Source organism: Nylanderia fulva, unplaced genomic scaffold, assembly GCF_048542155.1.
Source record: "Nylanderia fulva isolate GAGA-0341 unplaced genomic scaffold, ASM4854215v1 Scaffold14, whole genome shotgun sequence".
NCBI lineage: Eukaryota > Metazoa > Arthropoda > Insecta > Hymenoptera > Formicidae > Nylanderia > Nylanderia fulva.
Genome location: NW_028189622.1, coordinates 5,861,670 through 5,879,209, shown reverse-complemented (window position 1 = coordinate 5,879,209; position 17,540 = coordinate 5,861,670). Strand labels below are relative to the sequence as shown.

At 37.5% G+C, this 17,540-nt stretch overlaps 1 protein-coding gene across 4 annotated transcripts in view; it reads right to left on the bottom strand.

Annotated features, from left to right (window-relative positions):
- The window catches only part of LOC114929353 (uncharacterized), a 79,352-nt gene that overhangs the window by 12,641 nt on the left and 49,171 nt on the right, over positions 1-17,540 (bottom strand). For 2 of the 4 annotated variants that reach the window (XR_014924146.1, XM_085480257.1), the window contains exon 4: positions 7,264-7,384. Coding sequence is in view for 3 of the 4 variants with exons in the window: in XM_085480257.1 (XP_085336383.1) it covers positions 7,301-7,384 (84 nt within the window). In the remaining variant the exon portion in view is untranslated. Of the gene's footprint in view, positions 1-4,355; positions 7,385-17,540 lie in introns of those variants that run through there. The other 2 variants (XM_085480258.1, XM_085480256.1) reach the window with 2 other exon arrangements.

The following is a 17,540-nucleotide window of genomic DNA, read 5'->3' as shown; positions in this document are numbered from 1 at the left end:
AATATAATCAATTATATTTTTCCAGCAAAGATGATACACATTATATCGTGAATTTCGTTTTACAATTAGACAATGTAATATTAAAAATGAAAAATTAATCAATTTCTTACGTATCCATTTATTATGCATGGATAAGCTAAAATTAACAGTCATAGTTATAATTATTCTTGCACGTAAACAGACTGAATAATAAGTAAACCCGCGGGATGATTATTATGTGTAATTTTCATTAGTAAGAAATGCACGTTATCCCGCGAGGAGAATGCACAACGTACATTTAACTCATTCGTCATTCTAATTGGTAGTTATTAGCATTTAGCGTTTATACTGACGCGGAACAGCTGATGTAGGTTAAACGATTGTACAATTTACTCGAAATTGTTATTAACTTAAATTTTCGCCGATACAAACATAGTTAACGCGTCGACTTTCTTCGCGTGTAACACATGTCTCATAAACTTTATACCCGTCCGAGAGAGATACAAGCGCACAATCCTTTGGAATATAGAATTAATTAATAAATAAATCCAACATTTATAATTAAAATCCCAAATTTTTTTTAAAATTGAATAAATTTTCAGCGCGTTGAAATGTGCAAAAAGAAAAACGATTTGTCTGGATAAAAAGAATTCGTATAATTACATTTGCCCTGTGTTTCCACATCGTTTTGCGAAGATTCGTCATTTGTGTATATTACATATATTCCGACGCGATAATAAAAAAAAAAAAAATAAAAATTATACTCGACGAATTACTCCTCTCGTGTCTGGGAAAAATCGACGGCGAAGAAGTTTCGGACTCGCACATTCCTCCGCGGCGTCCTTCGTGGCTGGAAATAATAACACTCACGCGGGGATCGTATTAGGGGGTGGCTATCTAATTACAGACATACAAATGAGCGCGGCGGGCCGTCTCGTTCCACTCGCGGCTGGTAGCGGCTGCGATGCGGCTCCTCAGGAGTGGGCCCTCTCTTCGCGCTGTGTGCCGCCGTCATAGTGGGGCCCGTCGATGGCAAAGGGGTCCGAGAGGGGGGAGCCTTCCCCTCCCCCCCCCCTCCCTTGTCCGACGTGGTGAGGGGACGCGACAGGGCCCGCTGCCGATCCGGGACCACCCAAGACGAAATTCACTATAGTTTCTTCGCCGCGCTCTTACGATACTCATTTCAGACTCTCTCGCTCCCAGCCTCATCTTTCTCCGTTTCTCTATTTATCTCCTCTTCTTCTGCGCGATTCTGACGTGCCTCGGTCCCACAGTCGCGAAATTGGACGCGCAACGTAATCCCGATGTCGATCAATCAATTTATAAACCGCAGTGATTGTTATGTAAACGTGTTTCTGCAGCTTGCGAAAAATATTTCAAGTTCTTAAAAAAAATTTTTTTTTTTTTTTATTTAAAAATCTTTTTTTCTTTCGGTTATTATAGAAAATTTACGATGATCTTTTAGATCGAACTGTCGAATGTTTTATGAAACATTCATTTGGAGACCTTGGCAGAGGGAGGTAAGAGGAGGCATTTGCTCTCCTTTTGAATAAATCCTAAAAATTATTTGCATATTTAATATAAAAAAAGAAAGGAAAAGAAATGAATTTTAAAAAATTAAAAAAGAAAAAATTAATAATATCCTTTTGGAAAAAATCCTACGGACGTCCATGTTCGGAGATAAAATCTGGGCCTCGCTATAGCATAGCGAACTTTGTGCGAAATCTAAGTAAGTCAGATCTTGATCGAAGACACAAGCCTACTTTTTCATTCTATACAAACGATCGCCTGAAGAAGCGATAAGATCCGTCTCGACGATACGGCAAACGATGTTTGCGGCGAGAGTTAATTATCACAGCTCTGCGAGAAGGAAACCAGTCGTAAACAGGTAGCGAGAAGGATAAAGTCCACGACGTGTATATACAGGTAGAGGAGACAATTTGGCAGAAATTCGCGCACGGAAGTAATCGCCGCGAGAAAAATCCTTCGAAAAGGGGTGGCCGAAAAGAACAGGCGTGCACGAAACGCGACTAAAGTCGAGCCGTGCGTGTCACGTATACGTTGGCACGCGCGTGTGTAACCCGAACGAAAACGAGAATCTCTTCCTCTCCTACCGATATATACAGGCGGCGCGTTCGCGAGAGAGATATTTCATTCCGCGGTGTCTCCCGTTCGGGAACCCGCTTATCCGTCTCCCGAGGGTTGTCAGCCTTCGAACGGCTTTCGAGGAGAAAGAGGAAGATAGGAGAGAGAAAGGTAGTTGAGGAAAAAAAAATGATGGCAATCACGCGAACGCGCCGACCGGAGGCCCACGGCACGATCTGCAATTCTATGATTAAAATTTACGGACCGAAGATTCGTCGGAATTGGAGAATCGGTCAGTCACCTCTGCTGGCGAAGAAACCGCGGTAGAACGCATGCACGGATAAATTCGTTCGACCTTTATCTCGAATTCCACGGCGAATATCGCAGTGTTGAAGGATGTTCTTGTTGCGGGATATAGAAATTTTACGAAATTATTTCATATTGGCTTCTGACAAAAAATAGTTTGATAAATACAACTAGTGATAGATAAAAACTTATCGAGCAATTATTAGAGTTGTTCTGTCAAATAAAATTTATTCCATATGTATAAACTAAATATAGAACATTATGTGAAAGCTACAAACATTCTATATATTCAAACTTAAGCTTTTGAGAGTTTGAAATGAGGTGTCTTTTTATATTGTTGGTCTTGTCTTGTGTCATCTTCAATAACTTTTTCAAAAAAACGTGGTTAAAATTGTCAAGGACGATGTCAACGCCTACGGAACGTATTAATTTCTCGCATATTAACGATGAAACTTTTCGAGATTTGATTAAAATCAAAGATCATATCGAACATTTGTTGGATATGACGGATTGAAACACGCTTTAACTGCTTACAAATTCTCGACTCTTATTGAAGAACTAACATTAATTTTCGATATTATGTGGAATTTTTTAATAATTACTGTAATATTTATTTTATAATAATTGTAATTTTCGCTTAAGTTTGAATATAGAATGTTTGTAGCTTTCACATAATATTTTATGTTTAGTTTATACATGGAATAAATTTTATTTGACAGAACAACTCTAATAATTGCTCGACAAGTTGGCCTTTTTATCTATCACTAGTTGTATTTACAATATACGAGCGAAACTTTGTATCAATTGAGTTTGATATAATTTATCAACGATTTTTCTAAAATCTTGTCTATGGAAGCTTGCGCGAAAAGTCTAATCGATGAAAGAATCTAGTCTCATTACGAATAATCACAGTATCAGCGCACATATCTCCTGCCGTAGGATCGGCATCGATACTCTCGATCCGGCTGGACCCTCTCGGCCTAACAAGGACAAACGGGTGCGAGCAAGGGCCGTAACTTGATTCGAAGACGATGTCGACAACAACGCCAACAACAACAACAGCAGCTCGCCTTTGTCCGGATCCGTGAAGCAGAATCTCTTGATATTCCCGTCGCCGCGCAGGCTGCCGATGGTTGGCCGTTTTCGTCCACTTGTCGGGCCCAACCATCTTTCCCTCTCCTGTTCTCTTTTTAGAAGGGATGGGATGCGCAGGGAGAAAAGTGGTCCTTCGAACGAAGAGGGAGAAAGGGACCGATCTCTAAGGTCCGGCCTCGCTCGGCCTGGTCTCGGGCTTAGATCGGGCCCAGGAACATCCAAGAGGCGCCGCCCATTTTTTTATTCCACCCATCAAAGGAGACGACCGATTCCAGTTTGCCGCGGCGACCGCGGAATTCGCGGGCTCTCAAATCCGCGACGTCTTCTGTCCGGATTCTGTCGTCGGTGCGCAGGAATGTCAGGAAGGTCCCTCGCACACGAGAGATTCCTCATCGTGCTTCGGACCCTAGAATCTAAACGAGATTTCGGGTGCCGAATGCGTAAAGAAGTCGGTCGTCTCTTTTTGTCGACGCTCCTCTCTCTTTTATGATAATGCAACAGTCGATTGGAACCAACGATAAGAATTAGAGATTACTCATGCGTAATTTGATTAATAAATAAAATATCCGATGTATTATACGTTTTAACGATGCAACAGTTATCAAATTTATTATATATTCGGAAATTATCTTTATTTTCTTTATTGTCAGCGGATTAATAATATTAAAAAGCATGATTGTATTTTATCAACGTTTGGTCATTAATACCAGAGTTATGACAAAATTCACTTATATTTATAATCAAATTATAAATATAAATTTAAATTTAAATATACATTATAAATATAAAGCATTGTGTGAGTCTTCGTAAAATCACGCAATATTTTGCATATATTTAAATTTATATTTATTATAATATATTTATAATACATTTATTATTTCCATGAGAGATCTGATAAACTTTATTTATCGGTAAACTGTTAAAATTAATTTTAGCATATTTGTTTCGTGGTTTAAGTTCAATATACGACGAGCTCTAAAGGAAACAACGATTCGACCCTATAAGATTGTCTCATCAAGCTGGACAATGGGTCGATTAGTGTTCTTTTTGTATACCTGAACAAGCTGGTGCGCCTGCTGGCTAGTAATAATCTTTACCTACGAAAACGTGTCTATATATGTAAGCCTACCTATCTATCCACATCAGTAAAATATAATTATTTTCCTTTGTGCCTGTTTTACGATGGGATACCTTCGTGAGACCATGCAGAGACGGGTTGAGACCAGTTTTGTTTTCTTGAATTATATTGACTAAAATAATATCCGACTTGGAACGAAAAATATATTTAATCAAAATATTAAATCAAATAAAACAGAAATTATACTTTGCGCTATCAAAATAACTGTTTTTTTTTATTCGAAATAAGCATATATACTTTTGTGGATTATTCAAATATAGGTTTCATAAAGCTTGATTTGTATCTTATTCTGATCACCCCGTATTATTATCATCGATGCTCGTTTCTGTCGGGAGAGATGTCGCGGTTTTCTATCGATTCTTCCGATCTGTTTAATAACGGCCTGGCATAAGAAGACACAGCGAGCTGAGTATCAGTAATTCAAGAATGATTTATGCGATAACACGTTCCTTTATTACTAGCAACCACCTCACGTATTTATTGTCGGTGAAGTTTTCGGATAATGGTAGCATTAGAAAGCCATGGCGCGCATACACCGAACGTCGCTTAGGTATTCGCCGATGCTTGCCTTATGGCAAATATACGAGGTCTCGGAGGCGATGATTCCATAAAATAGAGGAGAGAGAAAGAGTGTGCGTGTGCATTGAACACAGAAAGGCGGGAAGGACAGGAAAGGGAGGAGATAGAGGGACGGGAACACACGGGTGCACATCTGCCGCTTGCTATAAGGTGATACCAGAAAACCGCTCTTGGTTCTCCCTCGTCTCTCGATGGCGGCCCTTAGATCGATCCTGCCCTATACGAAACGAGAACGCCTTCCCCGACGTGCGGTGCGCCGCAATTCGTGCTAAGAAACGACCATTGACGCAGGAGGATTTTGTCCTCGTAAAAAATAGTACGTCGATACTCTTTCTCGTCGGCGTAATGATTCAGAGACAGAATTTTTTTATGCATTATTAGGTATACATTTTTTTATTCATTTGACAAGTTTGTATCCGACGCGATTTCCTCATCTCTCCTGATATGTATATGAACAAATTATTTCAAAAATACGCAGAGTGTAATGAGAAAATATATAATCCAATCAAAATGATAATGTTGAATATTTATGTGAAATCTTTCAACTATTCTGCACGTTTCTTCCTCTCTCGAAGGATTCGCCGCATCGTTAAGTGAGTTTGATAGTCCCGAGTTCATCGTATAATAAAAGGAATACCGATCCTCGAAACGCATCTCTGCCGTTGCGCTTTGTAAACGTGTGTCTCTTTAATGATAATCGTGAGTTGGAAAATATTCCACGCCACTCTCCTCTCGGTTCGTAAACAAACCGTTAAACGACTAACCAGGCAATTAGGAAAACTACCTGTCGGCAATACGTGCGCGGAAACTCGAACTCGTCTCGATTTCGCAGGTGAATAAATTACCTGTCAACGTTTCAAGCTCGACACATCCCGCTTTCGCTCCCGCAGATTGTGCGCGAGAAGTCGCAAGCTGTACTCGTTTATACGCGATCTCTCAGAAATCAAATATATATAATGAGAAATAAAATTCGGCTCGTGTAAAATTCAAATAAGTTATAAATTAAAAGGCCAACTTAACGAGCTGATTAATTAGGTGTTAACAATTTATTCTAAGTCATGAAAATAATACAAATGATAATTAGTAAACGTTTCGACTGTACGACAGTTTTTATCAATACAAATATCGCTTTGCTAACATATCCATAAATCAAATAATTTGGAAAGACCGAACTTATATCATACATGTAAAATATATAGACTTATAATATGAAAAACGCAGTATAACACATTATAATTGTTGGCTTGAATTACGGCTGATCGTTCAAATTAGTCGTTAAAGAGCTTAACCCCGAACATCAGATTTCTGTAGTTCTTTTTAAATAAACGTCTAATTTTGTACAGTCGAAACGTTTACTAATTATCATTTGTATTATTTTCATGACTTAGAATAAATTGTTAACACCTAATTAATCAGCTCGTTAAGTTGGCCTTTTAATTTATAACTTATCTCAGAAATCATTTTTTTCAGCTGCAAATATTCTAAAAAAATATTAGTCCTTTTCCCCGTTGAACAATTTGTAGATTATAAAATTAAGAAATAAAAATAATTTTAGCGAATGATCTTTAAAGAGGCCGCCGAATAGAAAAATGTAGCGTTAAAAATTCAAAATGACTCTGCTAAATATTTAGCAGGAAAGATCGACTTTAAATTTCTTCCATATCTTACAAGAGAAAGTAGACGATTTTTTCTTTCAAACACGCTGTACTTGCACGCGTGTGCTGTGCACATATAAGCGTGCACCCGTCACCAGGATTGTGCAACCCGAAGAATGTCAGCGAGTTCGTCGAGGTTCGTTAACTCTCAATTTTGCGGCAGGCCGCACGAGTCGATCCGATCGTTTCGTTCGACTTCTCTTGTCGTTACGTGCATACGAGCGACGATATTTGCAAGCGTTTCAAACCTCGAAAAAAATTTACTCCGCAGACGCGCAGTTAATGTCCCAGCGATAAATTATAGCCGCGGTTTACCCCAGCGATATTCACTGAATGAAAATTAATATTAACCCTATTGTTAGACTTGCTTATATGTGTGTATAACAAAAGTGAAAGATTGATATGGATTCAAAAAATTATACTTACAATTTCGGTTCCCAAAAAAATTGAAACCTTAAGGCCTTTAGTACTGGATTGCAGCCAATCTTACGGTCATCCTCTTATATGATTTATAATAAGAGTAGTGAAAATATGTTTCCAATATCGTCTGAAATTAGAGAAAAATTACACTCAATATTTATAGAAGATATAAAAAGCATAATAGTTACGTTCGCAGCATGATAGAGCGCATAATTAATTTAAATTAAAATAATTCAACATAATCTATAATAAAGTTTGCAAGTAGCAAGAAAGTAGCAATTGTGACACATGTATATGTCTGTTCTTCGGCCATATTTGCGTACAAAGCTGTATTTTATATTTGTATATATGTGATTAATTAATGAGGATATATCAGCAATTCTAATTAAGTTCAGATTTATTGAAATAACGTCGTAGAAAACACATACGAATTTCTCGTGTAATATATATCATAAATGGAAACTCAAAAAAAAGATTCGTTGATACGCATAATACATTATCTTCCATTGTTGTAAACATTTTTTCACGACAGCGACAGTGACGTTAAAAACCGGTCGTTTTACAATACACATTCGCAATATGTATATTGTCCGCGAATACTAAATTCAACGGATAATGATGTCGTGTATCACTCTGTGATAATTAAACGTCGCGAACGAATTTAACAGTGTAACGTTTGTACTTTGTAGAGTGCCAACGAACATAAAAAGAGCTTGCATTTTAATCGAATGACAAAAATAAAAACCGTGTGGAAAAACTGAAAAGTTTCGGTTGTGCGTCAAAGAAATAACCCGGCAAAATAAATCGTACAAAAGGGAGAAGGAAAGAAACAAGAGGTAAAAGTCATTAAAAGAAAAAGCGAGAAGATACAACTCGCGTGCTGGAATCAACCATATTTCGACTTCACATTCACTACTGACGAAATTAACCGTGCACGTTTACTCGCGAGAACAAAAACTAATGACTTTCACGCTAACCACTTAGGATTAATTAAAGAAATAACCAAAAATGGCGTGCTACGACATTGCGCGATTATTTAGAACGAGATTCCGCGCGTTCTTTCTGCTGACCGTATCCGCATAAAATTTGAATAAGAAATAGGAGGCGTATATCTTAAACATAAAATATAATTAATATAAACATAAGTCTGTGATCCGCCAAATATAAGTAACAGAAACATTTTCAAAAATAACTTAATTTTATATCGTGTGATTATCATTTAACTCTTATCTTCCGCATCTTTTACATGAAGATTAAAAATATATTCCTACTAATCTAAAACCAATCTATACGAAATAAAATATGAAATTGTGGAAGGAAAAGGGGCGAATATTAGAAGATGACAGATGAGAATTTAGAGACGTAATATCAGATAAGATCTAAAATTACTTGAATATCACGATTTCTCAATTCTGAAACGTTCAATATGATATGGCTTTATATACAAGTTAGTGTCCGAGAAGCAGCTGTCCGAGACGTCTCGAAGTAGCTATCGTACGCGCGGATGATCCAGACAGGTCGGGTTTCGGCTTTCGAAGGAAGACGTAGGCGGAATCACGCGACAGCTTGACAGACAGACGTTAACGATCCACGATTGATCCGCGTGATTGCCATCGCCCGATCACGCACATCGTCATCCTATCGGCTTTTCGGAGTCGCGCGGGAGAGATCGAGATTCGAAACGATCCTCTTGTCATCGCGTTTTTCGCGTTCGTGTTTCGCGGTCGTATGTAAACAGACAGAGAACATACGAGAAAGCGTGACAGAATTTTATTATATCCTAAAGTAGAAAAAACTCAATTTGTTCTATAATGTCAGAATGTACAAAAATAAATAAATATAGGCATTTTTAAGGTGGTTGGAAAATTGATTTCTCTTTAGCGAGAATATTGAGAGAAGATTGTTAAAATTGTTAAAAATAGTGAAAAGATGGAAAAGAGACAAAACATGAAAATATTTAAGCGATCTCTTTCTGATAATTCGAATCGTTATAAGTATTGCAGGTATAGTTATAATGAACCAGCTTTAAATGCCGATTATTACGGAATAACGCTAATACGTTGCGATTACGCAATGTATAATTACACGTCGCCGACAAAGAGGATATCATCTCACGTAATTGCTATTGCAATAAATTACACATATTACAATTTCAGGCTCCATTATGTCTCCCATTACGCACCGCAATTTTAGTCGGTTATAATTGTACTGCCGGCATCATTAAGTATTCAAACTTATTATATTTTTATCCCGGTGAACGCTCTAAATTTGACCGATTCCTTTATTTACGTCGACGTAAAGTACGTATACTCGACTTTTTCTACTTAATTCATCCGAAATCGTAAATTTGTTTCTAAAATTGATGCAATTATTCGCGAGAATGTAAGATTCATTTCCTCAATCTCGGCATGACTTGAGTCTTAATCAGCATTACGGAACGGATATAAAAAATCCTGCGAAGTAACATAACATACGATGCATTATTCGCGCGAATCACGATCATATTAACGCACGTGGTGAGGCTCAGCTGTCAAATTATCGAAGCGCCGAGTATATTCTTGAAGAAATTCATCTCCATCTCTCCTTTAGAGGGACGATCTCGCGGGATAAGACGGAATCCTCGTCGCGAATCCTTCTGCGAACGGGCCCATCTGATCCGCACGCATGTATATATACATATATACAATATATATATATATATATGTATATACGCACGCGTGTACGAGTGTCTCGAATGGCGCGCACCTCGCATGGTGGTTTCCACACGCGTAATCACCTGTCTCGTCCATCATAAGGCCCGCGTACCCGGTCAGATGTAATATGCCGCGGCCCACGCAAAACCCGTCCGACATCCCAACGTTTCAACACACGCCCACGAACGGGTCGGCTCGCTTTCAAAATGTCGTAAGTCAAATTGCCCCGGAGTGCACCGTTTCATCATCCGGACGCGGGTGCGCGTTACATTGCGCTATGCGTGCACGCATCGCATCGCATCGGGGCCTGATTCGTGCGTGGGCGTGCGGCGTGTATATGCACGTGACCGACGGACAGGCGCACATATCCGCGATCAAATGTACGAGATTGCTGATTAGCCGCCGCAGTGGAACTCGCCAAGTGGATAGGTATTTCTAGCGTCGAGACCGGAGAATCGCGAGGCTTTCATAGATCGAGCCGCAGTTGGAATCGATTTATCTATTTTTTTCTCAAGGTATTCTAAAGATTTTATGAGGAAAGATAGATATTTAGCTCGATCAATTCGTCATTGTATATGTAGTTTAACTGAAACTTCTCTTTATTTCTCCCAAAAAAGAAATTATAATATTTATAGGATAGATAATTGATGCTATTGGTTTGGTAAAATCGATATATTTATCTCGATCATTATATGTAGATTAACTAAAATTTCTCTTTATTTCTCCCAAAAAAGAAATTATATAATATTTATAGGATAGATAATTGATGCTATTGGTTTGGTAGAATCGATCTTTATAGGTACGCACAATTAAAAGAGGAGAGCCAAGAATATTTTATATCATCAAAAATGCATATTAAAATGAATGTAATTAATCAGCCAGCGCGCAGACAGTACATTTAGTCTGACATTCAACCTCGGAAACGTAACTTGCCCAATTAACATAGATTAGACCATATCACAGAAGCGTGGAATTGTAGGGGAGATCTGGCTTCACCAGAAATATGACACGTATCGTATATCTAAAGAGACACCGACGCTTCATTAAGTATACTCAGAGTGCTACCTCGGTTGAAAAAAAATCTAGCGACTAGTTCAGCATGCAGCTCACGTTAATCAACAAATCTGACATTGCATAATCGCGTTGTATATATTTTACGGAAGGAAGGAACGATATAAAAATGCATTATAACAAAGCGACGGTATTTTGTATAAAATTCATAACGAGGAACATATAAACGACACATAAAAGTGTAATGATGAAAGAATATAATTTATAGATAAAAAACGAGGGTAACTTAAGGGTTTTGTCACTTATTCATCTTTCCAATTGTGAGATCCATCTTCTGTCAAGACGAGCCTTTTGATCATTTCGTGACGACAAACGCACTCAATTGTATCTCTTGAAACAGAATATCAATAGCAATCGTAGAGAAACAGAGTTTATAGTCTTCCTTCTGCCTATCATTCGCTATTCTATGCAAAATACATGGTGTTACAGTTTGCGTCCTCACCAACGTACATTTTCCATCCACTCACAAACGAGGATTAATCTTTCATGTTAAGTAGCTTCGTTGAACGAAATAACCCGTTATTTTTTTTCCTGGTTGGACCTTCTCGGTATCCAACAGGGTTGAAGGATATCCAACGGATTCGAAGAAAGAAATTCTCAGACCTGTGAAAACGCGCGCGCCTCTGCGGCGCCTTAAAAACGCGAGATATCCCGGCAATAAATTGTCGCCGAGGTATCGATTACTTCGATATCGCGCCTTTTAAACGCCGGTTAATAGTCGCGCCGCGTCGCTCTTCTCGTTTCGCCCCCGGCTTTCGGCCGAACGACTTTGAATAACGATCCGTGACGAATTCGACGGACAGCCCCACCTGAAAAGCCATCTCTTATACCAGCTGGTATTTATCCGACAGCGGTGCTCCATTTACATGAGACGATCATAGATACAACGGGGAGAAAAAGGGGATGTGTAGGAGAGAAGGCGGCTACATCGAGATGTGTAGAAGATGTAACCGGTCGGTGGAAGAGCGTGAAAATGTTCGGAACTCCGGTGTAAACATCGCGGGTGGCCGTGTCCTTTCCATTTCTCTCTCTTTTTTTTTTTACCTTCAGAGAATACACCTTCATTGTTTCATGGCGAGTTATATGCCTCTCCCGACGTCCGCGGCGAACCGCGTGCGCAATTCATCAAAACCGGAGCCGAGGAAGGTAGAACGTTTCGTAGTGTATCGATACCGTAACTAAGGATTATGCCGATAACGATCGCCGCCACGATACGCGCTTCGACCGGTACGTAATTAATTGCGTCGACGTCTTTATAGCGATATGCGCGTATTCCTCGATCGTTGCCGTCGGATTTTCGTGCCAACGGCGTTCGCCGAGCAATTTACCGCGGCTCTATCGATGGTAGAAACGGCTAGACAGACGTTCCTATCCTTTGGCCATCGCCCTATCTATATAATGTGATAATTATTGACATTACTTTCCGTGATTTATATCAATTTTATCGAATAAATTATTTTTGCCATATGCAATTTAATACTTTGCATATATATAATTTGTTATGAGGATAACAATTTTTGGATCAAAAAATTTTAACATGCCTATCATTATCTTCTTTTATTTCTTATATTTATTTACGCAATTTTTCTATGAGATGTCTATGACATTTTTCTCACCATTATATAATACTCTTTTTTTTAACTAGAAAAATCGGAATCTGTCACAAGGATGATTCAAGAAAATTAATTATCTTGTCTCTAAATCATATTTCTCTGCAGCATAATATGTAGATAATAAAAAGCTAAATATGTCTTTTGCAACAATTAAAATAATTTCGAAGATTTCCTCGAAATGAAAGAATTATATAGTCAATTCTATGAGAAAGAGAATCCATCATTGCGATATTACACCGATTGAAACCGATCTTTCATCATTCGTTATAGGCCGATGCGAGATCTAAAGCAGTCATCATCGATTCGGAAAATAATCCGGAACGTGGTCGGCGGTTCGTCCTGATTGAGGAAGCAGTCGCGATAAAGTTCTGGCTCCGGCATCGATGTAAAAACCATTTCCGCAAATAAAACCGTATATAATTTCACGTTGTACGCGTCACTTTTGAAATTGCGCCACACGCGTTACGCCCATATCCGGTCTCCCGTTTCCGGTCGCGAGAAGCACCGGATTTCGCAGACGCGAAAGATGAGTCGAGGAGGTTGGGGAACGAGTAGGTGCGCGATGGAGAGCGAAATGAAAAAAATAGAGCCCAAATGCAAACACATACGCAGCCGGCCGGGCAGATCTGCGCGGGTAAATATCGCGCCGAACACGCCCGTCGCAATTACACGAGTGCCTGCAAGTATAATGAGGCGTGCGTTTCATTGTGATTTATGCAACGGCTGGTCCCCGCATTCGTATGTACGTACGTGTCGTTGGAAAGAACCATCTCTCCCTTGGCTCAGCAGCAAATTCACGGCGAAATTGAAGCGCGCTCGAAAACAAACGTTTTATATATTGTACGCGCGAATCGCTCTTCGATTGCCGATAAAAATAACTGTATCGATTTCTTTAGTTTGTTCAGCTTGAAACAAATCGCCGAATGTATATAATTTATTTTTATCATATTATATATTTTATCTCTTTTTTATATAAATATAATATATAAAATATATAATTTAAAAAGTTTTCAGTTATGTTCCATATGTACGTCTATCGATGAGAATATAAATTTATAAATTGACACAAGAGTTGAGAGCAGATTATTTTCCATTTGATATCCTGTTGATATTAATCTTCGTTGACAGTAATAAAATACAGGTCACTGAAATTATTACAGGGCAACAATACTCGGCCATTTCGTAAGAGATCAAAGAAATACAGCGGTATGTTATGTATACCTCTCGAATATCCATGTGTACCATAATTAAATGTAAATTTGCTGCCCCCTTGTCTTGATTGATTCGCAAATGTCTTATAATGGGACGGCTAGGAAGGTCAATTCCGTTGGTCGCGCGTTAAATATGCAATCTCGGGGATCGTGATGGTCGGCTCTCGAACGAGGAGGTTTCACATTACCGGCGATTTCGTCAGTAAAGCAATCGTCGCGACGCGAAGAGAGATATTAACCCTAAAGGATTGTAAATATCAATGCGTAATAAATTACGCTGAATAGGCGAGATTATAGGTGGCCGGCCGATGATTTTAGCGGTAACTTTTGTACACTCGACCCCGAGTCGAGTAATACTCTGTTATTAATACTTATTCCACTTGGTCGTTTCGTTCATGCGCGTCGAAATAATAATATTTTTAGTACAGCCTGTAAAATTGCATCCGATCTCCTTCAAGAGGATGCATCCGCGCGCCTAGAAACGCCGACATTTTCGCGCATCTCGTACTAGAACGCAAGCCTAATGGAAATTATATGTTATTCAGTACTTTAACGTCATTTTTTCCGACGACGTAATAGACAATCATTAGACCTGTATGCTTTGGATCAACTATAACGTTTCATCCTATGCATAAATAATTATAATGAATAGCACGCATCGCAGATGCTTATCCACTTTGCAAACGAATAAGATAGAAGAAATGTGGAAAATCACGGGGAAATTTCTTAAGAGTTTTTCACTGCATATATTTAATCTTCGTCGCATTAAATGACTCTCAGTCGGCGTTTTTGCACATTGTGAGAATATACGAGCGATAATGTAAATAATAATCACGACGCGCAAATCGAATAGTTTAACTATAATAGCCGAGATAGACATGTAATAGGTATAAAATGATGAATTGATAGTAGACAGCTTTCATAAATCCGCAATCTTATCTTGGATCGCGTCGTTAATCGTCTTGAATCGACAAAATACAGACGCAACATTCCATTCCATGTATGTATTTTAAGCGATAAATTGATCGACCTAAACAACTCGTCAAAATGCTGACGCATGACCTGCCCGACATGACAGGCGTCATGGACCTCGCGTGTCCCGCTCAGCCGGTTTAATACTATTCGGTTACATGTATTATTCAATCAGCCAATAAGAAGGAAGACACGCGATTTATGCATTCTACACGGGTGAAAGCCGAGGGACCTTAGCGTGGGTGGGTGGACACATCGCGCGTGAATCATCATCGTTCTTAAATTATGAGTAAAGATGTTTGAGTAAAAAAGAAATAATGAAATCAATTCTCCAAAAAATTAAACTAAATACCATTTACAAATTAATTTAAATAATTTTAATCAAAGTTAATTAAAGATAGTTGGAAAATTTACATTTAGAAAATAATCATAAATCATTTTTTTTTTTTTTTTTTTTTTTTCGGGACTTGACTTAATTTTAAATTATTGTTTGCATTTCCAACTAATTTTTTTAATCATATTGTTATAAAGTGTGTGTTTCTTTTCTTATCGTCACATTCTCAAGTAATCGACGAAAATTTATGCAAAGCAGCGTTAAGCTTATAACAACGATATAAAAGCGCGAATCACGCTTCCTTGGAAGGATTGAATTAAGATTTTTTATCGCGCAATTGTAAGCGGTGACTCACAAAGTCTACAGAAAATGTCGATCAAATCTGACTATATTAGTGTATAGTTTCATTCATTGCCAGTTGGATATCTTTGATTGTTAATAGCGCCGTAATAACGAGCTCTTTACATCCATATTATAGGTGCGGCCGACTTACAAGCGCTATAAAGCAATAAAAGTTGATTCACCTTCTGTATACGTAATAGTACATTGTTACTTAGCGCCATATAGTCTACAAAGAACATATCTAGCACACCTATATATACACATGTACACATACAACCTCAAATGTTATTTATTTATTCATTTCGCCACCAAATAATCAATCATCAAATAACACAATTATTTTGGTAAAACTTAACACCTTATTTAAAAAATTTCTACATATGTATATTTTTTTAATTTCTTTACTTTTGATTAATATTTCTAAATTGAGACAAGATTTATATGATTTAAATGACGGAATATTTTGGCTATTGTTTGCTAACATTAGAAGTTTCTGATAAATAAATGTGAAAATCAACACAGATTCTAATTAAACGATAAGTGTATAATAATATTTATGTAGATTATGACAAACTTAAAATTCTCGAGCCTTTTCACTTGTACTAGATGCTGTTGAAGTATTGCTAGTACTAGGTTCGATCATTTTTGGATCGTATGAATGACTTGACTCACCGAAAAGCATGCTCTTTTTTTTACAAGCTCTTTTACTGCATTCCATTAAAGTACTGTCGCATTTTTTCATGTCGCATTTGAATCCTAATACTCGTCTCGTCTTGAAGCCTTTGTACAAAGACTTCATCTTTGTCAAGGTATGTTTCGTCGTCTTCCTAAGAAGCGGTAAGACGCTCTGTCGAAAGATACTCTTATTGAGATTCTTCAGTTCGCGCAAGAATATTCCGGCGACGAAGAAGAGTAGAAAAGAACCTGTGATTTTTCTGACGTTTCTTTCATTTTTGTTCTTAATTGGTCGGATAGTTCTTTTGTGGACTTTGCATCGGATTTCTTTTGACGAGACGATGATTCACACAATATTTGTGGTTTGTAATCCGATGTTTGAGCTCTGAAATAGATATAAAATGCAAGCTAGACAAAACGATCGTGCGGTCAGAACTGCTTTGGAATTGATATTATAATAAAGATCATGTATCTATATTTGTATATACGCGCGTATTATATATCTCCTACGTTTTGACGATATTTTTATGATTTTTATTAAAATAATGGTTTTACATATATAATTAATTAATTATATCGTAGTAAAGCTCTTATTAAATTATAATTATAATATATTAATTAATTAATATATTATATTATTGATTGCTTATATTGCAATTAATTAATTATATTATTGATTGCTTAAAAGATGTCGATTTTTTTTAATCTTAGTTTTTTTCATTATTTGTGCTGTTGTAAAATTTCAAAGAAAGACGACAATATCAATTAAATAAAGATTGAAGTTTATTAATCATATTAAATTAAATGATTAAATAAATTATGTACCTATCTTTATTCTCTTTATAATGCGTGCATAATTTCGAACATCCACTTCTAGAAGAAAATGACTTAATTTTCCCTCCAGGTTTGCATGAACATTTCTCGTTTTCAGTTATCAATGCATTTTTCTTTTTCTTTGGAAACATTTCCGATGAGTCAATATTCAATATGTAAACGCATTCATCGAAAGTTGTCGATTTTTCCCCTTTCTTGTTCATCCTAAACTTTAAGATGTTTCTATAAATTATTTTTATTCCGATTTATTTCTACAAAATTTCCAAAACCGTATCATCTTTTTGAAGCTTTCGATTATTCCTTGTCTGTTTTATAATGTTGTCTTCGTTGTCTTTTATAATTGGGAAATTGCTTGCAAAGTTTAGTTTTATATTTAACTCATACTTTTACACGCGCGAAGTGCTCGGACTCGAAAGAGGAGCTCGCAATATTGCTCGTTCGCGAAGAATCACAAAAGTTTTCGAGCCCATTTTTAATTTATTGGTAAAAGGATGAGCCGGACTTCTTGCTATTATAAGGATTTTCTTCATTTTACCTG